At 43.8% G+C, this 26,106-nt stretch overlaps 3 protein-coding genes across 4 annotated transcripts; 2 read left to right on the top strand and 1 right to left on the bottom strand.

The window, feature by feature from the left end:
- The first annotated feature begins 306 nt into the window (after positions 1 to 306).
- p2rx4b (purinergic receptor P2X, ligand-gated ion channel, 4b) lies at positions 307 to 9,548 on the top strand. The gene is made up of 12 exons (XM_061037233.1): positions 307 to 1,576; positions 1,667 to 1,814; positions 4,877 to 4,948; positions 5,709 to 5,781; positions 6,661 to 6,757; positions 7,498 to 7,578; positions 7,673 to 7,814; positions 8,555 to 8,691; positions 8,763 to 8,856; positions 8,949 to 9,014; positions 9,108 to 9,212; positions 9,333 to 9,548. The coding sequence occupies exons 1-12, from the start codon at positions 1,434 to 1,436 to the stop codon at positions 9,363 to 9,365; spliced, it is 1,191 nt and encodes a 396-aa protein (XP_060893216.1). The 5' UTR covers positions 307 to 1,433; the 3' UTR covers positions 9,366 to 9,548.
- Positions 9,549 to 10,754: 1,206 nt separating this feature from the next.
- Positions 10,755 to 15,876, top strand: gucd1 (guanylyl cyclase domain containing 1). Of its 2 annotated transcripts, none has more exons than XM_061037231.1 (6): positions 10,755 to 11,134; positions 11,234 to 11,315; positions 13,462 to 13,627; positions 13,726 to 13,817; positions 13,893 to 14,134; positions 14,692 to 15,876. In XM_061037231.1, the coding sequence occupies exons 1-6, from the start codon at positions 11,128 to 11,130 to the stop codon at positions 14,781 to 14,783; spliced, it is 681 nt and encodes a 226-aa protein (XP_060893214.1). In that variant the 5' UTR covers positions 10,755 to 11,127; the 3' UTR covers positions 14,784 to 15,876. The 2 variants fall into 2 exon arrangements, with proteins under 2 accessions (XP_060893214.1, XP_060893213.1); XM_061037230.1 differs by having other exon boundaries at positions 10,756 to 11,134; positions 11,231 to 11,315.
- A 1,700-nt stretch (positions 15,877 to 17,576) lies between these two features.
- Positions 17,577 to 23,947, bottom strand: upb1 (ureidopropionase, beta). The gene is made up of 10 exons (XM_061037229.1): positions 23,737 to 23,947; positions 22,444 to 22,615; positions 22,032 to 22,119; positions 21,860 to 21,954; positions 20,992 to 21,150; positions 20,739 to 20,908; positions 19,627 to 19,708; positions 19,397 to 19,439; positions 17,872 to 18,026; positions 17,577 to 17,700 (listed from the first exon to the last, which is right to left on the bottom strand). The coding sequence occupies exons 1-10, from the start codon at positions 23,838 to 23,840 to the stop codon at positions 17,617 to 17,619; spliced, it is 1,152 nt and encodes a 383-aa protein (XP_060893212.1). The 5' UTR covers positions 23,841 to 23,947; the 3' UTR covers positions 17,577 to 17,616.
- Positions 23,948 to 26,106: the final 2,159 nt, after the last annotated feature.

The following is a 26,106-nucleotide window of genomic DNA, read 5'->3' as shown; positions in this document are numbered from 1 at the left end:
GTATTTATGGACGTTTACAGCTGTGCGATGTTAAATCGACATGCCTAATATGAACTGATGTGTGGAAAAATAAACGTGTAAAGAAATTCAAACGTAGAAAGAAGATTGACAACAATGAGTCTTTAAGTTATCTTTTATTTCTCTCGTGACGTTCAGTTACAATGCAGACCAATAACGAGAAGTACTGTTTCTGCTGATGCCTTAAAGGTCACATATTATCTAAAATCCACTTCTCCATGTTCCTCTAACACTCGTGTCTCTAGTCTGTCTACAAACCCCCCAATGATGAGAAAAGTTCACCCTCTCCGTCTTCTGCCTGCTCCACTTTTCAGAAAATGTGTGCTCAAACAGGCCGTTTGGAGATTTTCCCTTCGTGACATCACAAAGGGCAGTAGCCCCTCCCCCAGGTGGGTGACACTCCCACAGCTAGGTGTTTGTTCTGTCCTCTGAGTCTGCCTTCTCACTGTAAACAATAGGACATGGAGCGAGAAAGACAGAGACACCCAAGCCCTTCCAGAGAGGGGGCGTGGTCAGACACAGCTCATTTACATATTTAAAGGTACAGACACAGAAACAGCCTGTTCTGAGCAGGGCTAAAATAGAGGGGTTTATAGACATGATCAAATACAGGATCAGAGTGGATTTACAACAAGAAACTTCACACACATGTTTTGAGGAGCTCTGAGACTTATTTAAACTGAAGAGGAGGAGAAAATGTCACCTTTAAGGCTGCTTTCACCAGCTTTTTACCCCGTTAAAGTGAGCAGGATCTAAAGGGGATGTGAATGTGCTGCAGTGTTTTGTCTTAGTAACCTGACGATGAGGGGGCGGCAGAATCTCAGTCTGTAGGGACTTGGGTCAAGTGACAGTGCAGACCAAAATATGGAAGTTGGTCTGGTAGCTTGAGAGGTCAGGTCACTTCCGAGTCCAGCTCTGGTGCACCCCCTGTGTAGCTGCCCCACTCTGTCATCTCTCTTTTAATGCATGTCCACAGCTCCTGTTTGTGCATATGTGTAGAATTTCCCCTCAGGGATCACTAATGTAAAATTAGTGTTGGCTGAGCAAGACTACTACTAAAACATGCAGCCATCTTTCCAACTCTCCCATTTAAAAAATTGACTGATAACACTGACTGAAGTGATAATTACCGCCTTCTCTTTTCCTGCAGGATTATAAAACTGACCAACTTTTAGCACGTTTGTGTTTGCACTGAAACATTTAGGATGTCTACCACAGGATGGAAATATAAAAGCTGCAAACATGAGCTGTACTTCCCAAACTGTATTTGTGTAAACGACCAGCCAGGTGTTAAACACACTGGAGACAGATATGTGCAGTTCATAAGATTTGAATACAATGATTTGAATAAGGGCAGCCGTTTTCCGCTCATCATTATTGCATATTGAGTCCATTGCTGGTTCTCTGGTGCAGCAATGAGCAAGACTAGAGGCTGCTGCAGGAGCTTTCTGCATTTTCTGTTTGATTATGAAACCAATAAAACGCTGGTGATTACAAGCCTCGGGGTCGGATGTTTCTTCAGGCTCTGCCAGCTCGTGGTGCTGCTGTATGCGGTGGGGTGAGTGCAGATCTGAAATATACCAGCCATGGAGTACAGCTGTTATGAGCTGCTTGGTGATTTGTTGTGCACACTGCTGTCAACCTGCAGGTATGTGTTGATGGTGCAAAAGGCCTACCAGCAGACGGACACGGTCATGAGTACCATCACCACTAAAGTGAAAGGGTTCGCCTTCACCAACAGGTCGGACATGGATCCACACTTCTGGGACGTGGCTGATTATGTGATCCCTCCTCAGGTATCGTTATCACAGAAAGTTTGAGACCACTCTCCTCCACGTTCAGTTATTAAAGCTCCTGTGAAGAACTTTCAGGTCGTGTGAGTTTTGGCGCCCCCTGTGGTCAAAGCAGTGTAATGTTTCTCGAAAGGGCCCTGACACACCGAGGAGATCGTCGACCGTTGGTGAGCGGTCTTCCTTCTAGTTTTTGCAATGTGTCCGGCTCCGTCTCTACCCGTCTGCATTTTTTCAGCTGATTCGACATGTTGAATTGGCAGTCGTTGAGAGGGATCTCTCTGATTAATTTCCCTCACGCTCTCCTCTCACGACCTGCCTGAGGAGATCAGACGAGCAGATTCAGAGACATCTTTTAACTGCTTTTATTGATCTATTCCTTCCTGTATTCATTTTACTCCTCTTAAACTTGTATACATTCCTCCTCCTTCTTCTCTTCGGTCCTCTGTTGCTTTTATAAATTAATTTAACCATCTCTCTTTGTGATGTGACGTCGTCTCCCTCTCTCTCTTTATGTCTGCATTGTTCTCATCATCTTGTTGACTTTGTATCTTTTGTTTAACTTTCCATCATCGTATTGTTTTATAGCTTTAACTTCCTCTTTAGCCTGCCTGTTCTATCCTTTATGTTCCTGTTATTTGCATTTATATGATCTCTTGTTCTGTTGTTGTCCTGACTTCATGTCTTTGTTTTATTATTCAAAGCACTTTGTGAACATTGTTTTTAAAGGTGCTAGATAAATGATCAATCAATCAATCAATCAAACTTTATTTGTATAGCACTTTTCATACACAAATGTATCCCAAAGTGCTTTACATCAACATTTAACCAAACAGCAACAACATGACTCCCTCCCCCACCCCTATCCCACAATCCAAAAACTAAGGTCTAAATAACTAGATAAGAAACGTAATGAGGAAAATAAAGTTATTTTTATCCAACAAAGCCAAATATTGCCCTAAAAATATAACTTTAACAAAATATATTGTCCTTTAAATATGAAATTAATGTTTTCTGGTAAACAATATCTCACCCTGCGGCTGTGGATCAGTGGTTGAGTCTGTTGTCACTCAACTGGAAGGTCGGGGTTCGATCCCCAGCTCCTGCAGCCACATGTTGATGTGTTCTTGAGCAAGACACTTGCTCAAAGTTGCTCAGTGATCAGTGGTGTATGAATGGATGAGTTAATACTGATGGACTCTTTACTCAGCAGCCTCTACCGTCAGTGTATGAATGAATGAGTTAATACTGATGGACTCTTTACACAGCAGCCTCTACCGTCAGTGTATGAATCAATGAGTTAATACTGATGGACTCTTTACACAGCAGCCTCTACCATCAGTGTGTGAATGTGTATGAATGGATGAGTTAATACTGATGGACTCTTTACTCAGCAGCCTCTACCATCAGTGTGTGAATGTGTATGAATGGATGAGTTAATACTGATGGACTCTTTACTCAGCAGCCTCTACCATCAGTGTGTGAATGTGTATGAATGGATGAGTTAATACTGATGGACTCTTTACACAGCAGCCTCTACCATCAGTGTGTGAATGTGTATGAATGGATGAGTTAATACTGATGGACTCTTTACTCAGCAGCCTCTACCGTCAGTGTGTGAATGCGTATGAATGGATGAGTTAATACTGACGGACTCTTTATTCAGCAGCCTCTACCGTCAGTGTGTGAATGCGTATGAATGGATGAGTTGATACTGATGGAGTCTTTACACAGCAGCCTCTACCGTCAGTGTGTGAATGCGTATGAATGGATGAGTTGATACTGACGGACTCTTTACTCAGCAGCCTCTACCGTCAGTGTGTGAATGTGTATGAATGGATGAGTTGATACTGACGGAGTCTTTACTCAGCAGCCTCTACCGTCAGTGTGTGAATGTGTATGAATGGATGAGTTAATACTGACGGACTCTTTACACAGCAGCCTCTACCGTCAGTGTGTGAATGTGTATGAATGGATGAGTTAATACTGACGGACTCTTTACTCAGCAGCCTCTACCGTCAGTGTGTGAATGTGTATGAATGGATGAGTTAATACTGACGGACTCTTTACTCAGCAGCCTCTACCGTCAGTGTGTGAATGTGTATGAATGGATGAGTTAATACTGACGGAGTCTTTACTCAGCAGCCTCTACCGTCAGTGTGTGAATGTGTATGAATGGATGAGTTAATACTGAAGGACTCTTTACACAGCAGCCTCTACCATCAGTGTGTGAATGTGTATGAATGGATGAGTTAATACTGACGGACTCTTTACACAGCAGCCTCTACCATCAGTGTGTGAATGGATGAGTTAATACTGACGGACTCTTTACACAGCAGCCTCTACCATCAGTGTATGAATGGATGAGTTAATACTGACGGAGTCTTTACACAGCAGCCTCTACCGTCAGTGTGTGAATGTGTATGAATGGATGAGTTAATACTGACGGACTCTTTACACAGCAGCCTCTACCGTCAGTGTGTGAATGTGTATGAATGGATGAGTTAATACTGATGGACTCTTTACACAGCAGCCTCTACCATCAGTGTGTGAATGTGTATGAATGGATGAGTTAATACTGATGGACTCTTTACTCAGCAGCCTCTACCATCAGTGTGTGAATGTGTATGAATGGATGAGTTAATACTGATGGACTCTTTACTCAGCAGCCTCTACCATCAGTGTGTGAATGTGTAGGTGTGACCTGCAGTGTAAAAACACTTTGAGGAGTCAGAAGACTAGAAAATAAATATACAAGGTGGTCCGTTTACCATCCTACTTTACTTTCTGTTGCGACGACGCTCTGGAGTGGAATATCTTTAAAAGGGCTGTTTCCTGCAGAGTGTGGTTAACTTCCTCGTCAGACTCCTACCCCGCTGGAGGGGTGCCAGGCATATTTAATATCTATATCTTCATCCAGATGTCATATAGGGGGGCAGTTAATGATGTCTGTTCCATGAGCAGCTAGAAACTCCTCACAGGAGCTGTAACGATGGTTAGCTTGGTTATGACTGAGTGTAACACCCCATCACTGTCTCAACACTCCTGTGCTTGTTGTTCCCTAACAGGGTGGGGATTCATTCTTTGTGCTAACGAACATGGTGATAACTCCACATCAAACTCAATCACGATGTCTCGAGGTGAGTCACCGATACTACAAGCTACGACGCCAACATTATCGTCCTTTTTTATTTTTATTTTATTTTACTTTTATTTTACCAGGCAAGAATTGCTTGAGATTTTGCTCTTTTTCGAGCAAGGCCTGGCCAAAATGGCAGCAGTAAAAAACCTGCTCTGACACATTGTTTATTGTTTACATGTTGTTAGAGTTAAGAATGTTTTTCAGAACTTTCTTTAAGTGTTTCTACAAATAATCATTTACAAGTTATTGTCCCAACAAATTGTTACCTCTTACTAAAAGAACGAATAACTTAAATTCATCTATAATTTGATTTTTATCCCCCGCTTACAGCAGCAACCTTCCCGGTGTTACGGTCTAAATTTGTCTAAATAAGACGCCCTGTGCGCACAAGATGATGTGCTATTTATGGTCTTGGTCTTGGTCTTGTGTGGTCTTGACTACAACACTAGTGTTCAGCGTACATAAAAACAGTTCATTGATGATTTCTGAAGAGCCATGATGAGGGCCATTGAGCGTCTACATCAACGAGAGGGCATCACAGTTCCTGTCAAACAAACAGAGAGTTCATGCTGTCTCGTCATTGGTCAGCTACAGCCTCTCATAATGTAAACAACATCACTTATGCACTTAATCTAAGCACACTGTATATACTGTATAAACTGTAACTACAATCAATCCCATCTGTTGATGTGTAATTCCTTCTTTGTGCCACTAGAGCTGGCTCTGACTCTGATTAACTCCTGTGATGTCGTCCTCAGCTCCCAGGCCCATCAGCTACTTGTGTGGACGATTGTGACTGTATTGAGGGATACAATGATCCTCGAGGCAATGGTAGGCCTTTCACACATGGGTGATATCAGACTATGTGCTAAAGGGTAATAGTGGTGCTGCAGTGGTTCTCAACTGGAGGGTCTGGACCCAAAAGTAAATCTGATTGGGGGGCACTGTTAGCCTAGCAGTTCTTAGCATGCAGAGGCTTAAAGGTCACATATTCTCCTCCTCTTCAACCAATTTAAATAAGTCTCAGAGCTCCTCAAAACATGTGTGTGAAGTTTCTTGTTCTAAATCCACTCTGATCCTGTATTTGATCATGTCTATAAACCCCTCTATTTCAGCCCTGCTCAGAACAGGCTGTTTCTGTGTCTGTACCTTTAAATATGTAAATGAGCTGTGTCTGGGCTCGGGTGTACTCTGGCTGCTGGCTTTCCCGCTCCATATCCTATTGTTTACGGTGAGAAGGCAGACTCAGAGGGCAGAACAAACACCTAGCTGTGAGAGTGTCACCCACCTGGGGGAGGGGCTACTGCCCTTTGTGATGTCATGAAGGGAAAATCTCCAAACGGCCTGTTTGAGCACACATTTTCTGAAAAGTGGAGCAGGGAGAAGATGGAGAGGATGGACTTTACTCATCATTGGGGGGTTTGTAGACGGACTAGAGACATATTAGAGTTAGAGGAACATGGAGAAGTGGATTTTAGATAATATGTGACCTTTAAGTTCTTGTGAGCCTGAGTTTGAATCAGACCTGTTGCTCCTTTCCATCATGTTGTTCCCCACTCTCTCTCTCTCTCTCTCTCTCTCCCCTGTTTCTTACTCAACACATTGAAAAATATCATGAAGGATTTGGTGGTGGGACCTGAGGTTTAACCAAAATTAAAAACCACTGATGTACAGAACACACCACCTTACACCTTTTCTTTTTTCTCTCAGGTATTCGGACAGGTCTGTGTGAGAACTATTCCACCACTGCTCAGACTTGTGAAGTGCTCTCTTGGTGCCCTCTTGAAAAAGACACTAATCTCCCTCAGTAAGAACAAACGCAGAGTCGTGATTTTTAAAGGGCCCATATTATGCCCTTTTTGGGGTTCATATATTTAATCTATGTATCTACTAAAGTATGTTCACAATAGATAAAGTTATAAAAAAGTGTCTGTTTTCATGAACTGCTGCTCCATGCACCGGCTCTCTTCTGACTCTCTCTCTAAGGCTCTTAAGTCCCCACGTGTACCAAGTCTGATCTGATTGGTCGGCCTGTCGGCTCTGCCGTAATTGGTCAGTCGCTCAGCACAGTTCTCGGAAATGTCCCGCCTCTTTTACCATATTGGGAATGCAGCCACTGGCTCCCTCCGAGGGGAGCATAAACATTAGCACCTTAGCACTACTGTGCTACCGCAGGCTACGGCATATCGTGGGTGTGCTACAGAAGTTAACGGGCGTGCAACATGAGCTGCTGGGCTTGCCACAACGAGCCAATGGACTTAGATCAGTGATCTCACACTGACAAGACCTCGGACTGACAAATTTTTATGGAGGGGGTCTAGAACCGAGCGTTACATGCAGCTAATGCTGCAGCTAACAGGAGGACGTAGGAGAAGCCACGTTTCTGTGGACTTTGAATTTTTGCACATAGATGTGCCTAAACATGCACAGGACACATGGAAAACACACTAAAGAGCATATAAAACCAGAAAAAGCATAATATGGGACCTTCAAGTAATTCAAGAAAAATCTAGATTTAATATGACGTGCTGTTTCTCTGTCTCACAGACACCCACTGCTGGCTGCTGCAGAGAACTTCACAGTGTTGATCAAAAACAGCGTAACATACCCGAAGTTTAACTTCCACATGTCAGTGCTTAAGTGTCTACGGGGAGTATAGTAAGCAAACATACTGCTTCAATGTGCACGCTTATATCAAATGTGTGTTTCTGTGATCCTCCAGGAGAAACATATTGCCTCACATTAACTCCTCGTACCTCAAGAGGTGCATATTCAATCGTACGACAGATCCAGACTGCCCCATATTCCGCCTCAAACACATCGTTTCAGAGGCCGGAGAGGACTTTGAAGACATGGCCGTGAAGGTACAAAAGTACTCACTGTGAAGGAAGAATGTGCGACTTTTTGATCCAGTAGATGTCCCCCTTGAGCTCCAGCATGAAACCAAAACAAACTGCTGTTTGGCCACGCCTCCTCCATACTGAAGCCTCCGCTCTCCTCCAGAGACACACCTCCAACCCCCCTCCACTCACGTTCACACAAAGGAGTTATCAGTTAGAATGCACCATAATTAAGCACCATTGAACGCAAAGCTGTGGCCAAACTCGTCCTTTGCTCGAGCTGCAATCTCCTGTGTCCTGCATTGTTGTGTTAGCATGCTAATGTTAGCTCGTAGCTTCACGCTGCATGTAAACTGACACAGAATGAGCGTGATCTAAAAACTCTTACTAACATCTAAATAATCAGTGAGTATGTTCTTCTTCTCTCTAGTTCTTGACTAAAACAGCTTTTATAAACAAGGGGAGGAGCCGGCCGTCCCGTCCATGTAAACACAGCTCTGACAACAACACAGCCAGTGGGACTCGAGCTTCTCACTCATTGTAGACAGTCATGACTCAGACACACATTTACACAGGAGAGACTTTATGATTTATTTATGTGGAACATGTCGCAAATTCTTCTTTTAAACTCTTTCATTACTTTGAATTTGTGACTGTAGACTCTTTTTAATTTTAGTGGTCATCTCTCTCACAACATATAAATGTTTCATCTCACCGCTGGATGATGACTTATTGTTAATCGTTGTTATTGGTCGTTTTCAAAGGGTGGGATCCTTGGTATCATTATTGACTGGAGCTGCGACCTGGACTGGTGGGCGGGGAAGTGTTTCCCCAAGTACAGCTTCCGCAGGCTGGACAACAAAAATCCTACCAATAATGTGGCTCCTGGTTACAACTTCAGGTGAAGGCTGAAAACAAAACACAACAACCTCTTATTCATGAATCAATTAAACATACAAACACTGCTTTTAGGTTTGCAAAATACTTCAAGACACCGGACGGAGAGGAAACCAGAACCCTGATTAAAGCATACGGGATCCGGTTCGATATCCTCGTGTTTGGAACGGTGAGACCTGATTATCATAAATTTGAAATGATTTCATCAGCAACATTTGAATGTTCCCTGAAGTATCATCGCCTGGTTCTTTTATCTTGCAGGCAGGGAAATTTGGAATTGTACCGATGATAGTGAGCTTAGGTGCAGGACTGTCGTTTCTTACTCTGGTGAGTGGACGTCTTCTGTCCTCCTTCACAAATATCATTTATTAAAAGCTGTTTTTATATATATTCATCCAAATGACTCACATGTTCCTGTAGGTTCCTCTTGTTGCTGATGTGTTTATGTTGACATGTGCGAGAAAGAGGCATCTGTACAACAAACACAAAGTCACATATCTGAACGAGGATGAGGACACTGAACCAGTAGGTGACTCATTTGACATCCCTCACAGCATCAACAAATCAGTCTTTCATAAAGTATTCCTTTTTTTAATGACGACCTCTACTCAGGTGTTGATGTGTCCTTCATATTTTATTGTGCAGATGTCGATGGGCAGCTCATATGGGACACAGTAACGTGGTCACATCGACGCGAGAACGTTTGTCTGCAGAAGGAATTTAACCTGTACTTTAATAATCACAATAAAGTAGATCACTTCAACATCATGAATTATCAAATAAAACGGGTTAAATGTGTAAATCTAAAACAAAGTGTTTCAAGATGTTATTTTGAATACTTTCAGTTCTCTCAGTTTAAGATTTAAAGAGCACATATTATCCCCCTCCTCCACCTTTTCAAACAGTCCCCTGTGGTCTAAATGAAACATCTGTGCTGTGCTTTTGGTTTTTCAGAAGCATCTCCAATATTGATCCTAGTTTGAGCACGTTTCTGCTCGTGGAGCTTATTAGAAACATGCAGAGGCTTTTTAGGTCGAGTACAATCACTTCTATCTGAACCACTTCTCTTGCCCGCTTCCATCGCTGCAACACCTGTTGACCTGATAACTGCTCTCATATCTGGTAAACCGAGGGGCATCCAAAACGGCCATGTGGGGGGGTGTCTTAAAAGCGCCTACCTTCTCTGGTCCAAACAAATCCAGAGCATTCAGGAGCAGAATCTAAAGTTAGAAGGAGGACATACTGGCTGCTGCATTGTTGTCAGAGAAGACAGCACTTCAACATAGCATGTTTCCTTAATGTCTGATCATATAGTAAAGTCACGATCATTTCTGTCACTACAGATCCTTTAAAATAGATAGAGTGAGAGTGGGACTCAGTGGGTTGAACCAGTATTTACTGAAGAAAACATTCCAGTGGGTTAATGTATCAGTCCTGAACCATACAAAGAAATGTAAAACACTATCAGACACGGGGATATAATGTTTTTCCGTTTAAACATTGCTTGGCTAACAAGAACCAGCACTTGAGTGCAAAAGCAATTATTAATGTCATACATGCCACAGGAGGATTGCATTCAAGATGTTAAGGAGAAGGGTTTAGTTTCTCTTCACCTGTGGAGGACAGTTATACGCCGAGATGCGTTTAAACTTCCGTAACATCTAAAAGAAGAAGAAGAAGAAGAAGAAGGAGAACTTCAAGTACTTTTGGATATTGAGGGAGTTAGTGGAGAAGAGGTGCAGGAGCTGCTGAGAAAGGCCTTCAGGCCCTCTCAGTGTCTAGATTGAGTAGCCTAGTTTAGACGAGACGATGGGATAAGGGATGGGGAATGAACATTATTCTTTTTTGGGGGATTTTTTCCCCCTTACTCAAAAGTTCATGGTATTCAAAAGATAGCAGATTAATTTGAAGCCAGTAGTTGACAGTAATGCAACAGTGTGGATGCCAACCGCCTTTAAAATCCAACGAAGAAGAAGAATTTAATTGCCGCTCTGATGTAGTACTCCCCAGAACCGTCGGGTGGCGGTAAGCACCTTAACGTTGGTTTGCGCGCCGCTAATAAACTCAGAGAAGAAGACGAAGCCTCTCAGTCTGCTAGCAAACAACAGAGAAGTGAAGTAAAGAAGCATCTCCGATGGAGGCGGCGTCCCAAAAACTCGCTTAGACTTCAGTGTGATGATTTGTTTTCCGCTATTTGTTCGGTTAATCGTTAACTTTATGTGTAGCGGCGGTGGTCGTCGAGCTGCCTCGCTTTTATAAGCAGGGACCCTCCCAGAAGACAAGTTAATACTGTTAGCCGGGTTAGCTAAAGTTGAGGTTGGGCAGCTGGTTTCATCGATGAGGAAAGAAACCAAACCCGGGATTCAATGCTGTGAGGAGGCCTGACGAGCTTGTCTGGAGTTACCTAGCTGACCACCTGTGTTAGAGAGAGGGCTGCAGAATGACAGGTGAGGGGCACGGCCTCACAACACCTCACTTTATTACATCATCACCTCCTGTTTCCTGTCATTATTAATTATAAGTGTTAAATCTTCTCCCTCCAGAAGATGCTGTCCTGCTGAAAGTACCTGTCATCCGGCAACTGTACCACTGGGACTGTGGGCTAGCCTGCTCCAGGATGGTGTTAAAGTAAGTACCTGTGGACATGTGGGTAGAGTCGTCGCCTTTAGGGGGTCGAGGGTTCGATCCCCAGCTCCTGCAGCAACATGTCCAATGTGTCCTTGGGAAAGACACTTAACCCCAAGTTGCTCCCGATGCTTCGTCGAATATGAATGTGATTAGTTACTACACAGCAGCCTCTACCATCAGTGTGTGAATGTATGAATGGATGAGTTAATACTGATGGACTCTTTACACAGCAGCCTCTACCATCAGTGTGTGAATGTGTATGAATGGATGAGTTAATACTGATGGACTCTTTACACAGCAGCCTCTACCATCAGTGTGTGAATGTATGAATGGATGAGTTAATACTGATGGACTCTTTACACAGCAGCCTCTACCATCAGTGTGTGAATGTGTATGAATGGATGAGTTAATACTGATGGACTTTTTACTCAGCAGCCTCTACCATCAGTGTGTGAATGTGTATGAATGGATGAGTTAATACTGATGGACTCTTTACTCAGCAGCCTCTACCATCAGTGTGTGAATGTGTATGAATGGATGAGTTAATACTGATGGACTCTTTACTCAGCAGCCTCTGCCATCAGTGTGTGAATGTGTATGAATGGATGAGTTAATACTGATGGACTCTTTACTCAGCAGCCTCTACCATCAGTGTGTGAATGTGTATGAATGGATGAGTTAATACTGATGGACTTTTTACTCAGCAGCCTCTACCATCAGTGTGTGAATGTGTATGAATGGATGAGTTAATACTGATGGACTCTTTACTCAGCAGCCTCTACCATCAGTGTGTGAATGTGTATGAATGGATGAGTTAATACTGATGGACTCTTTACTCAGCAGCCTCTACCATCAGTGTGTGAATGTGTATGAATGGATGAGTTAATACTGATGGACTCTTTACTCAGCAGCCTCGACCATCAGTGTGTGAATGTGTATGAATGGATGAGTTAATACTGATGGACTCTTTACTCAGCAGCCTCTACCATCAGTGTGTGAATGTGTATGAATGGATGAGTTAATACTGATGGACTCTTTACACAGCAGCCTCTACCATCAGTGTGTGAATGTGTATGAATGGATGAGTTAATACTGATGGACTCTTTACTCAGCAGCCTCTACCATCAGTGTGAATGTGTAGGTGTGACATGCAGTGTAAAAGAGCTTTGAGGAGTCAGAAGACTAGAAAAGAAATATACAAGCTCAAGTCCATTCACCATTTACCTCCATGCTAATAATGCAGTTATGAACTGCTTGTTACGTGTAGTGTAACAGAAATCTATGAGTTAAAAGTCACATATTCTCCTCCTGTTCAAGTCTCAGAGCTCCCCTAAACATGTCTGTGGAGTTTCTTGTTATAAATCTGCTCTGATCCTGTATTTGATCATGCCTCATTAAAGGCTGAAATTGTGGAGTATACCTTTAAGACATACTGTGTTGCTAAGTTACTATAGGGGACCGACGTCACTAGATTGCGATATGCTGTTATCCTTTAAGCCAGTTTGAGTGGTGATTCTTCCATGGACGGATGCCTGTAACTAACTGAGCTCCTTCTTTCTTTCTTTTTTTTCATTGCCATGGTAACAGCGAGCTCCACCAATCAGAGAAGCCGCTGTTACACTCTATGAGAGTGGGTAGTGTAGTTCTTTTCCCCAATATCGTGCGTAAACCATCTTGTTGTTAAAACAAGGTCGATATCATACAGGGGCGTAAACCATCGTTTCACACTCAGGTAGCTCGTGGTCAGTCTACCTGTGACGGTTATGACATCATGACTAATAATCAAATCAACTATGGAGGAAAAGAACGGGATTTTGACTTCCAGTACCACACTGTTGTGCCCTATTGTTTACAGTGAGAAGGTAGACTCAGAGGGCAGAACAAACACCTAGCTGTGGGAGTGTCACCCATCTGGGGGAGGGGTTACTGCCCTTTGTGATGTCATGAAGGGAAAATCTCCAAACGGCCTGTTTGAGCACACATTTTCTGAAAAGTGGAGCAGGGAAAAGACGGAGAAAATGGACTTTTCTCATCATTGGGGGGTTTGTAGACAGACTAGAGACACATATTAGAGTTAGAGGAACATGGAGAAGTGGATTTTATATAATATGTGACCTTTAAGGAATCTAAACGGGCATTGTTGCAGGTACCTTCATCCTGTTGATGACGAGGAGTTTCAGAGAGCATGCTGGGATCTGAAGCTGACGGAGAGTGTGTGGACTATTGACCTCGCCTACCTCATGTGCCACCTCGGGATCAAACACTGCTTCTATACCCAGACTCTGGGCGTTGATAAGGGCTTCAGGAATCAGGTATGTGTGTTTACTAATCCGCACAGTCCTAATCAGACTTATATAATACTGTGTGTGTGTGTGACAGTATCTCCTTTGTGTTTGGGGATGATTTGCAGTCCTTCTACAAGAAACATTTTGATACTGAAGAAGACCGAGTCAATGAGCTCTTCATCAAAGCAGAGAGCAAAGGTGTGGTCGTTAAGAAATGGTACGTGTCCCTTTTATTAGCACTCTTTTGGACAAAGAGGAAGCTTCAGTCCTAACACCTAATGTCTCCTCTCAGCTCTGTGATAGTTCAGGAAATCCAGTCTCATCTGGATCAGGGCCATGTTGCCATAGTGCTGGTCAATGCCGTCGTCTTGACATGTGAACTGTGCTCCTCGCCTGTCAAATACTGCTGCTTCCTGCCCGTGGGCCAGAAGTGTTTCTGCAGGAAGCCGGAGTACCAGGGTCACTTTGTGGTGGTGTGCGGCTTCAACAGGACCTCCGGCTCCATCTTCTACAACAACCCCGCCTACTCTGACCGTGAGTACTCACACAAACACATGATTGGAAAGAGATGCAGTACGATTTGGCCATGTTCTGCCCTGGCACGCTTTGAAGAGGTGTGCTTCAGGACGTTACAGTTCATGCATGAGCACAAGAACTGGTGCGTGAACAGCATTCAGACAATCATCCTTAATTTTGAAATTGACCGGACGCTCTGTGCGTTTCCGGCTCAATCTATTCTGCTCAGCTTGAAGTGCTTGCAGCGAGCTCCATTGTAAATAGACTCACAGCGTATTTGAAATGGAGCAGATTGTAGTGGGGCTGCTGGCACGCTCCGGAGGCAGACCGCAGCGCTCGCTGTGGAAACAGGAGCATTGCCCAGAGTGGCAGTGAACAGCGGCATTGTCTGCGGCGCTGACGGACTGCAGAGCGCACGTGGAGTATGTAGAAATTGGTATTTAGAAACACTAAGTAGCAGAACAATGGAGGCTGATTTAGGTGAGAAGTAAAGGGATCAAACAATATATTTGACTGTCCAGCTGAATGTGAAATGTGTGTGCGTGTGTGTGTGTGTGTGTGTGTGTGTTATTCAGGCGTGTGCTGCACCAGCGTCAGTAACTTTGAGGAGGCTCGTCGGAGCTACGGGACGGACGAGGACATCCTGTTTGTCTTCAAGGAGAGTTGATTAAAAAGGGAGGCTGGACTCGGATGTCATAATCTCCATGTGATGATGATGATGATGCTGCTGCCGGTCCGTGGTTGGACCAGTGGCCCCCCCTCCTGTCAGTAGACGCCCGGACCCATCGTCCTCTCTGGTGCTAATAAGCCCCACCAGTGCTCACATGAGAGGCCCCCCCCCCCCCCCCCCCCCCCCACTGCAGCATCACCGTGCTCATTCCCTCTTAAACACTCAATACTTCTTAACCCATGAAGGATCAATGTCTCTGAGGTCTGAATCATGTTCTGGTCTCTTTTAAGACGGACCGAGAGTCCACATGACTTTTTTAGTGCGGCTCATTTTAACACCTGTGGTTGTGCATATGTTGAAATCTCTGACTGTGGATGAAATGTGGGAATCCTGAAGACATGAGGTAATGATGATGATGAGATGATAAAATCAGGAGATGAAAACATGAAGATTCACTTTGTTTCTTGTTCTGAGTGTCCAGAGGCTCAGCTGCCTTTTTAAGAACGTCTTCGTTACTCACCGTTCTGCCACTTGTTATTCTGATGATTCTAGCGACAGGGAAGACAGGAAGTAGATGTGTTTTCAGAGTCTCAGGTAATTAACGCCCTAAAGTGTGACATGCTCATGAAATGACAAAAACTAGTTCAATGCAATACTCTGCAGGCTGCCGACGGATCGACTCGTATATCTGCAGAAGAAACATGAACTTGTTTACTCAGCCGGGGGGACAAAAGGGGTCCAGCTCAACATCTTGTGCTTTGTTGTCGTGGCAACATGCTGGATAGGTGGATGCAATGATTGCTTGTTTTGATCATACTGCTTCTCAGTTTGGAGCGGAGCGGGTGAATTCCTCATCGTCTCCTCAGTTTTGTGTTTTTTAATTTTGCTATTACGTATTTGTTTTTTGCACTACATTTTACAAAACAGACAGACATTGTATGTTATTTAAAACGTCACAGTGAAATGACTTTGAATAAATAAAAAGTGATTTCTGACTGCTTGTGATTTTTGGAGGAGGGAACATAAAACATCTTATTTTTTATTAAACAGTTTATCAAAAAGGTTCTGATTAAAGAAACATTTAACTCCAGTCATGTTTTCTGATACCTGAGTCTTAATTGATGCTGTTTTACCCTTCACCTCATTACACAACACTAACCCCTAAATTCCACAAGTTGAGTCTCTGCTTCATTACAAAAGCAGAGCTGAAATGTTTTTACTTTATTCATTGTTTGTGCTTCCACTGCGCTGCGTCTCAGCTCCGTCAGTCCCGAGTCCACTGCAGCAGATACACACAGCTTCAATTTCTGCCGGAGGACGATGCATCAATTTATCACACAGAAGATCGAGCGGGACAGGAAGTCAGTCAGCGAAACATCAAAACATCTGTTTATTTTCAGAATAAAACACTCACTTTGACGATTCAGAACAACGACCGTATGTGTGTTTGTTTATGTGTTCATAAGGTTTTTAAACCACATACATCGTATTTTCTCACCCTGTCACGGGTGTAGAATCTATTATTACCATGCACTGAGAACGCAGTCTGTGGATGTTGATGGACGAGGGAGAACAGAGCGGACACGCAACGCACATATCAGTTGGAAGTTCTCTGTAAAGCAGAGATTTAGGGAATTAAAGGAGCAGTATGTAACTCTGACACCTAGTGGTTAAAATGGGTACTGCAGTCTAAATTCTAAACATTGTAGAGAGCTGTCTCCGCCCCTCCTCTCTAGAGTCCATGCTCACGCAGGTTGCCATGTGGTAAACACTGAAGCTAATATGTTAGCCACCATAATAGACACATCTAAACTAAGAGGATGTATGATTTAATGGTCCAATCAGTGAGATGTGTAGAGAGTGAAATGATAAAGTGATCTTCCTATATGATCAGACATTAAGGAAACTTGCTATGTTGAAGTGCTGGCTTCTCTGACAACAATGCAGCAGCCAGTATGTCCTCCTTCTAACTTTAGATTCTGCTCCTGAATGCTCTGGAATTGTTTGGACCAGAGAAGGTAGGCGCTTTTAAGACACACCCCCACACGGCCGTTTTGGACGCCCCTCGGTTTGTCAGATATGAGAGCAGTTATCAGGTCAACAGGTGTTGCAGCGATGGAAGCGGTCAAGAGAAGTGGTTCAGATAGAAGTGATTGTACTCGACCTAAAAAGCCTCTGCATGTTTCTAATAAGCTCCACGAGCAGAAACGTGCTCAAACTAGGATCAATATTGGAGATGTTTTTGAAAAATGGAGAGAGGTTAGAACACAGAAAGGTTTACAGACCCATACAGAGCTGGATAAACACTGAAGCTTCAGAGTCCACCACATGGTGACCTGTGTGAGCATCGACTCTAGAGAGGAGGGGGGGAGACAGCTCTCTACAATGTTTAGAATTTAGACTGCAGTACCTATTTTAAACACTAGGGGTCAGAGTTACATACTGCTCCTTTAAATGTGCAGATGTCATTTTCACACCTCAGCGGTAACATCTCTCTGCAGCAGCCCTGTCTGGTCTGATTTGAGCTGCAGCTTTTAGTGTCTGTACCATTAAGATGTTCAGGTTCAGTTTACTGATTTTTGGGATTCCACTGCTGCTCTTGTACAGTTCTACTAGCATTAGCGCTCACTGTTACTAGGAGCTGCAGAGGCCACTGTTGACTCCACAGAAGTTACAAAACCCAGACTCACTTCAGAACTCCTAAAAGAGAAATCAAAGGTGAGGTAGGTACCTACATTTTAACAATAGTGCCCTCGTTTGATTTGATGCAATAAACTGAAAGTGAACCAATCGCATTATCACATTTTATTTAACTATAGTGAAATATCATCTACTCCTTCACTATCTTGGGGATGAAGTCAGGTCTGACTGCCTTGGTGAGTTCCTCTGCATACTCGGCATATCGCCCAGTCATCTGCAAACAAAGAGAACAGGTTCTTAGCAGTCCAGGAGGACAGACTCATTACCATCAAGGTTCTAACAACCTTTGTAGCTTTAGCAAGTTAGCTCCACTTATGACCACCTGACCAGTATCTGACTAAAACCGAGTACAATGGGACGCACAGTGAGGGAGAGTCGTTCTCACCTTGAAGCTCCATCTGTCGCTGATTTGTCTGTTCAGGTTGAGATCCATCTCTACCACCAGTAGTCCATCCCTGGTTCTGGAGAGTCCAGGGGTGCGGCTGCCGTCAGGAGCAGCCACGTAGCTGGACCCATAGAAGTGTCCGAAGTCATGATGAGCTGCAAAAGTCAGGAGATCCGTCTCAAACAGGCGCTGAAAAAAATGTACTCTGCCAGAGACACCCACTGAAGCCCTGTTTCCACCCAGCGGTCCGGTTTGGTTCAGTACAGTTTAGTGAGGTTACCCCTGATCCTGCCTGGAGGTACCTTTAGTTGCTAAGGGGGGTGCAAACCAGATGACCAGCTAAGTTATGGCGTTACATCACAGTGCAGCCCGCCAAGGATGAACACAAAACAACAAACACAGGGAAACAATGGACGTCCACCATTTTGTGTTTTTTTCTTGTCATGATGATATTTATCCCAATGTGAGAGAAAGAAAACTCTCTTTAAATCTCTTTAAACATGATCAGTTTTGTGTTCGTCCTTTATTATCGCTGACACACAGGAAGTGACCATGCTTTCGACCAATCAATGCACTGCAGTGTGTCTAGCTCTACCCCTTAGGGTGGGATCGCTGCGCTTGGCACCCCAACAGAAGGGTAGGGACGGTACGGATGAGGGCTGTCATTTTTTAAATCGAAGTTCAAACATTCATTCAAACCTGGGGGAGAAAGTTCACATTCAAAATGTGATGAGCAGTTTGAATTAAAAATATAAAGTCTATCAGGGTCGCAGGTCGTCTGAAGTAGTTTACAGTTTGATCCAGCAGAGGGCGCTCTCAGTGTAACGGGACCATTTCATGAACTCTTGACCTCAGTAAATGAAGACAGTAAGAGACAGAGATTCCAGAGATACAAACTGACATGAGGGAGACTTGTCTCTCTGCAGACAGCAGCAACCTGCTTCAGTGGAGAGACTCAGGGTCGCCACAAACCAGCGAACGTCTGTGCGCTCTGAACGGTTGTTCTCGTCAGCAGGGAGCATTGTAACTACATACAGAGCTGCCCTCGATCCCAATCAGGTTGATAGACTTGTGATTCTGGTGAGAATATTGAAAAATAAATTCAGTCCTTTTGAATTGTCAACGGGCTGTTTGGTTTTAGGGTCATTATTGCAACATTAAACGGCTGTGGCTCAGTTGGTAGAGCTGGTTGTCTCTGAATCCACATCCACATGTCCGATGTGTCCTCAGGAAAGACATTTCCCGCTGCTTCATCGGCAGAGTGTGAATGATTATGAATGGATTTGTAAATTCAATCAAATGTGTTCCAACATGTCATACTCCACATATGTTCAAATATATTTTTAAATGACAGCACTAGTACGTGTTGGTTATTTTGGTACCATTCCCAACTTTTGACAGTGGAAATGCCAATTAATGTCTATAGTACTGAACCGAACTGGACTAAACTGGACTGAACTGGACTAAAGTCGGTTCAGTCCAGTTCAGTTTAGACTCTGCTACACAAATCTAACAAATCTCTTACCCTTTTTTCCATCACCAGATGTGAATTCACTTTTGAAATGTTCCTGTGTGAAAAATAAGAGAGCACATGAAAACACACACGCTGCAGACGGTGACACTTCAGCAGCTGAGTCAGACAAGGAGCACATATTAAAGAAAACATGGTGAAGTGGATTTCAGATTATGTGTGACCTTTAAACTAGATTTGAAATAAATATATTTAAAATGTGAAGATTGCATTGCTGGACTTACCGTTCCGACACGGTTGATTGCACAGGTGTAACAGTGGTTAGCTATGGCTGCGTTCCTGGCTTCTATTGGCCACATGGGCTCACTGCAGAGAAGAGAGTCCGTAAATAACAAGAGAAACAAGTCGACGAGCTCTGAAACTACAGCTGCTTTAATTACTGCACCAGCTCTTGGACAAGTCAGCTGTACAGCATCAGTTTGGAACTGATTAGTGTAAATCTTAAGGCCCTGACACACCAAACAGACAGTAGAAAAGTATAGGCGACGAAGGGGCTTTACTGAACCTGTGTCGAGAGATAAATGAAATCTCTGAACAGCCAATCAGAGAGATTCCTCTCACCGACCGCTGTCGCCGATTCAACATGTCGAATTGGCCCAAAAAAAAGCTGACGGGCCGACGGGTAGCGTGCAGACACACCGCAAAAACTATGGCGACGACCGCTTACCAACGGTCCAACTAGGACCGACACATGACATCAGCCTTGCGTATCCTGCAGCGGTTTGAAGCATTTATTGTGCATGTCCTCCGAAATTAACACTACACATCCGGGAGATGAAACATGCATATAACCACTAGGAGCAGTGTAGAGCTGTCACGGTGATGAGACAAAATGTGACATCAACGGAGACACCACAGAGCCGCTACAAAGATTGGAGGAAAGTTTTGAAGAAAAGTTTACAGATCAAGTCCACATCTACCCGCACGATGATGTGTCATTGCCGTTGCATAGCAACAAACATGCATTCCAAAACAGCTGGAGACAGATCATCTCTTCTTCTGATTCATGTGGTGCTCCCTCTAGAGGAATCCTCCAGTAACACACGTTGTACAAAAGCAAGTATGTGAATTTTCAAAAGCAAAAATATCTTGAAAAAGGAGGGGAGTAGTCTGGGGATAACTCGGAGCCGAGCAAATCGCTTCTTTTTAGAGACAGGACAGTGGATAGAGTCAGACATCAGGAAGAGAGAGAGAGAGGGAGAACGACCGGGCTGTCTGCTTGGAGGACTTCAGTCTCTAACCACAGACCTCTAGACCACGGGCGCCATGAGGAGCGTCCCTCTTTTAATTCATACTTCAGCCAATCCCTTCACACTTTGACAGAGCAGTCTCTAACCTCAGAGCTCCAACAGTGGCTGAAGGGTTGAAGATGACCTCGGCTCCGTTCATACTGTACATAAACCAGTTGAGGGGGTGATGGCGCCCGTAACAGATATTCACGGCTATCTTCCCGAACTGAGTCTGGAACACTGAGTGGCCGGAGTCTCCCTCCATGTAATATGTCGACTGTGCAGAAAAAGAAAAGAAGAGAGGGTGCTTAAAGTCATGCAGGTTTGCACAATCCCAGCGTTCTGTCTAAATCGCCTCACCTCATTGAAGTCTCCGATCCTGGGAATATGGTTCTTCCTGCTCTTTCCCAGCACATTCCCCGAGTTGGAGATGACCACCGCCGTGTTCCACAGAGTGCCGTGCAGCTCATCTCGCTCCAGAATTGGAGAAACCACGACGATGTTGTATTTCTTGGCGAGCTGATGACAGAACGACAGCGTTACAAGGATTGTGTTCCTTAACCCTCAGGCATCTGTTTAATGTACGACCCTCTTAAGTCACTAAGGACAAAAATGTCCATGACAAAAAACTGCTATAAAATAGAACAGATTGATATTTTTTTCTACTTTTTTCTGCATAAATCTCTTAAACAACTTCAGCCCTGCTCAAAACTATTAAATATTCAATCATTTTGAGGAATTTAACCCTTTAAATGCCAGTTTGATTACTTGATGTCACTGTTATTATTCAAGAAAAAAACACAAAAATTTGTTATTTTCCATAAAACAAATATTTGGTGGCCGGGGGATTTTTTTTAAATCAGTCTTGGATATGTCAAAGATTATCCAAAATATTGACTTTGACGCATTGTTAGTTTTTGTGTAGCATCAGATTTAAAATGTAGTTCCCTGTTTGGACATTGGAGGGCAAAAATGTCCAATTTACAAAAACTGCTATAAAAATAGAACAGATTGATATTTTTTTCTACTTTTTTCTGCATAAATCTTTTAAACAACTCCAGCCCTGCTCAAAACTATCAAATATTGAGTAATTATCAGGACTTTAACCCTTTAAATGCCAGTTTGATTACATGATTCTGGCATTTAAAGGGTGGACAATAATGTCCATAGTGACACATGAGGGTTAAGCAGAGCACGTCACCACACAGATCTCTGCAGCGTCAATCACCTCTTGGCAGAAGCGAGTTGTGCTTCCTTCTTCCGCAGACTCTGCAAACTCTGTCCACGGCTCTTTCTCCCGAGTGCAGAAAGCAAAGGGCATGGCTGAGGACGACACAGAGAACGTCACAGTCTCTTACAACAAGTGGATAATATTTAGTCGACGGTGAATCAGAACTCACTCCAGGTCTCCTGGAAGCAGACGATGTTCACACCGCACATGGCTGCCACCTCCACCATTTCACCAATACGACTGTGCATGGCAGTGATCTGTGGAGTGAAGTCAGAGGATATGTTCGAATCACTTTTAACCAGCAAGGCCCCATGTAGTCCAATACTCAAAGACTGGTTTGTGGACATTCCCATTCAGGCTGAGGCTGTTTTCTCTAAATATTTCATGGCTCACACATTCAACTATCCGTCGACAATCGGCAAAATCTGACAAATCAGGTTCATCTATTTAAACCCTTAGTAAGGGACAGGCCTCATTTGAACAGTTTAATATTTATTCATGATTCAACTATAACACCCCATCTGTATCACATCGTCAACAGGTGCACAGCCTGTTTGGTAAGTGATGGTCTGAGTCCTGACCTGGTCCAGTATGGGGGCGTCAGTGGGCAGGACTATCTGGTGCTGGATGAGTCCCACACGGACCCTTCTGGGCGGCCTTAGTTGTTCTTGTGCAGCTTCAAACCTGCAACCTTTCAGTTCAAAGCTGCGCTCCGAAGCAGCGTCCACAGCACATGTAGGGAGGTCCAGCTTCCTGTGACAGAGAGGATTCTTTACACCTCTGAACGCTAAAGGACGGGATACATTAAACACTTTGACATTCATCTTTCAGGACTCTAAATGAATGATGACAGTGAGCCGTTACCCTATTGTTTTCTTCTCCACAGATGGTTTTCATTGTCATATAAGTTAGTAAACTGAATATGCAGAACTTTTGAACGATAAACTGTAAATATGAATGTTTGAAGCCTGAGAGACATCACCCTTCTGTTCCTGCAGGGGGCGCTGGAGTCCCCTCGATGGCGGTCTCCATGCTGGAAATGCTGTCTCAGTCTAACTTTCAGTCAACCTAACAACAGGCTGAGAGCTGGAGCTGAGGCGGGTTTTAAACCTCCTGACAAACCGTTACACCGCGCCCACCTGTCAATCAGGTCAGCTACACGCCTTATTGTGAATAACTCTTATCCTTCATCAAATCAAAACTGATGAGTCATCAAAACATTCACCCCCTGTACAGTGTGTGTCCATCGAGACATGAGCTAATCACACCTATTTGTTTTTTGAACCAGGCTGTAAACATGTTAATCTCTGCTGTAAAAACAGACTTTTTAGAATGGGTGTGTATGTGACTTCCTGTGCTTCTGCAGCCAGCCTCTAGTGGACACTCGAGGAACTGCAGGATTTTACACATCAGCATCGGCTTCATTTTTCAACACCGGAGGTTGCTGTTTGCTTTGAACTGTTTGAGGAGTGTGCATGGGGATGTTAGCTATAGGCTTTAGTTATTTGCTGGTTATTAACATTTTAATGACTATAAAAAGAAGCAAGAAAATATCCTGCAGAAGTGTGAGTTGTAGCTCTTGTTTTTACATGTTAACAAATAATCACAATATCATTTTAATCTGAGTTTAATAACAGATACAAGTTTGGACTAATACCCATCTCTATACTAGTAGGCTATATGTGACATATGTGCACATTTGAAGCTGTTTTTTAAATACACAGTTGGTTCAGGTTAAAAGTTGTGTGCTCTACTAGAGCTCTGAAAGAGCTGGCCGAAGTCCGTCCTGCAGAACAATCATTTACCAGGACTTATTTTTAAAGAAAGAGCATGCATAGTTAAAGGTTAAAAACACTTTAATAACAACAACTTACTGTGTCTCCTTCCCGAATAAAATGCGCTTCACCTCCCTGAGCTCGGCTTCTGGAAGATGACTCTCCAGAGACTTCTCCAGAGACTCGAACTCGGACGCGGACATTTCTGCGGATTCTCCGCGACGGAACAGTTCTGTGTGACTTCACTGTATTTATATCAGGACACACTCGTTATATAACCCTGTGTGTGTGTGTGTGTGTGTGTGTGTGTGTGTGTGTGTGTGTGTGTGTGTGTGTGTGTGTGTGTGTGTGTGTGTGTGTGTGTGTGTGTGTGTTTTAAAGAAGCCTTTCACAATCGAGGACTTTGAGAAGAAGAGCAGACTTCTTGTATCCAGAGGCAGCTCAGGGGGCGTTTGTGTCATTCATTAACCCTGTGTGCACCAAGCCTCACAACCTGCGACCCAAAGTGTTACCAAGTGTGTGAGCATGTGTGTGAGCATGTGTGTGACCATGTGTGTGTAATGTCTGTTACAGCAAACTCCAAAAAAAGAGAGGAAGACGCAGCAGCAGCTGCAGCGTATCACTGCGGTCAAGCCAGCCGCTCCTCGAGTTTACATGGTGAAGTGAGTCGCCCCTAAATTTGAAGTGCCCACGTATTCTGATCTTTATGGTAAATGCTCCGGACTGCAGAGCGAGTTTTCATGAGCAGGGGCGTATCTAAGGGGTGGCCATGCCCCCCCCCCCCCGAAATTTGATTGGCCACCCCAGCTTGAAAATGCACGTGTTGCCACTCTGTTGTGTTATTTATACAAGTCAATAAATATATATGCAGAAATGTCACATATTAGTAAAAAGATCCATGACATCACTTCTTTATTAATAAAACACATTTATTCTGTTTCCTCGAAAGTCTCAACCATCCTCTAATACTCGATGTCCACAGCTCTGTTAGGAGAGGGGACTACATAGAAAGATAGAGTGGATTGAACAGGTCGTGTTTGTACAGATAAAGGTTTTAGTTGTCCACAGGAATCAGACCTCCATCATCACAAACATTGAAACTTGGTCGTCTTGTGGCTCTTGTTGTTTGCAGTGATGACTTTGCTCCTGGGTCGACCTCCCTTCACCTTTCTGTCCGGCTCCTTGTCGGGGTTTGAAAGTTTCCTCAGCAGCACTGCAGAGTGAGCGTTAAAGAGATAAGAGGAGAGTTGTGAAGATGTGTTTGACCAGCAGGGGGCGCCAGAGGGCCGCGCTAAGTCTGCAACATGCATCAGCAGACCTGAGAGTGCCGGTGGAGGAGCTCAGACAGGTGGGGGGGGAGGAGCCAGGTTATGGAGGGTTTTACATGTGAGGATGAGGAGTTTGAAGTGGATACGCTGGGGGATGGGGAGCTAGTGGAGGTTATGAACGTCCCCCCCAGTGATGTGGTCACGGGTGCGGTGGTGTGTGAGAAGAGGAGCAGAGTTCTGGATGAATTGTAGTTTCTTGAGTGTTTTGGATGATGAACCGTAGATCAGACTGTCGCAGTAGTCTATTAATAATAACTTTATTTATAGCCTTTGAAAACAGATGTTTACAAAGTGCTTAGAGAAACAAAGAAAAGGCAGGAAGTCAGGATGATAACAGAATAAACATCAACAGTCAGGACAAACAGAGAGACGTGCATGAAAAATAATGTAAATGTAAATAAAAGGAATAAGAGAGAAACGACCGGAAGGTCTCCTAAAGACACCAGAAGACGACATCACAGGAAATAAAAAACTAAATGAAGATAAAAAAGAGTGAATGAAAGAAAGCAGCAGAGGGCAGAAGAGTTCAACATCAGAAGAAGGATTAAAGAAGATTAAGAGCAATCCAGTGAATAAATGAAAGGATTGAAAAGGTGACATCACGCTAAAGCGAGTCAATAAATGTGAGTTTTAAAAAGTGAATCTACTCGTCAGATCTCCTCGGGCAGGTCGTTCCAAAGTCGAGGAGTCCTGATTGAAAACAGCTCGAGCTCCTTTAGATTTGAACCTCGACTTCTGAGGATCTGAGGTCACAGGATGGTTCATAGGGGGTCAACACTTCAGAGAAGGGAGCGCCGCTGTCGTATGGATTGGTGCGGGAGGCTCTGTTAAGCAGGCAGCCCAGGTTAAAAACCGACCTGTGGCTCCTTTCCCGCATGTCACACCCCTCTCTCTTTCTCTCCCTGATTTCTAACTCTATCCACTGTCCTATCTCTAAATAAAGAGCCCAAAATAAACCTTAAAAAATAAATACTTCAGAGTTGTAGTTTGCAGCGAGATCAAGACAAGCTTTAAAAGCGATCAGAAAAAAATCAATTCTACATGTGACAGGGAGCCAGTGGAGGAGAGCGAGGATACAGGAGTGATGTGATGTCGTCTGTTAAAACCAGTAAGAATAAACATGACAATATATCTAAAATAT

This window comes from Labrus mixtus, chromosome 5 (assembly GCF_963584025.1).
Source record: "Labrus mixtus chromosome 5, fLabMix1.1, whole genome shotgun sequence".
Classification (NCBI taxonomy): Eukaryota; Metazoa; Chordata; class Actinopteri; order Labriformes; family Labridae; genus Labrus; species Labrus mixtus.
This window is presented reverse-complemented; position numbering and strand designations above follow the sequence as displayed.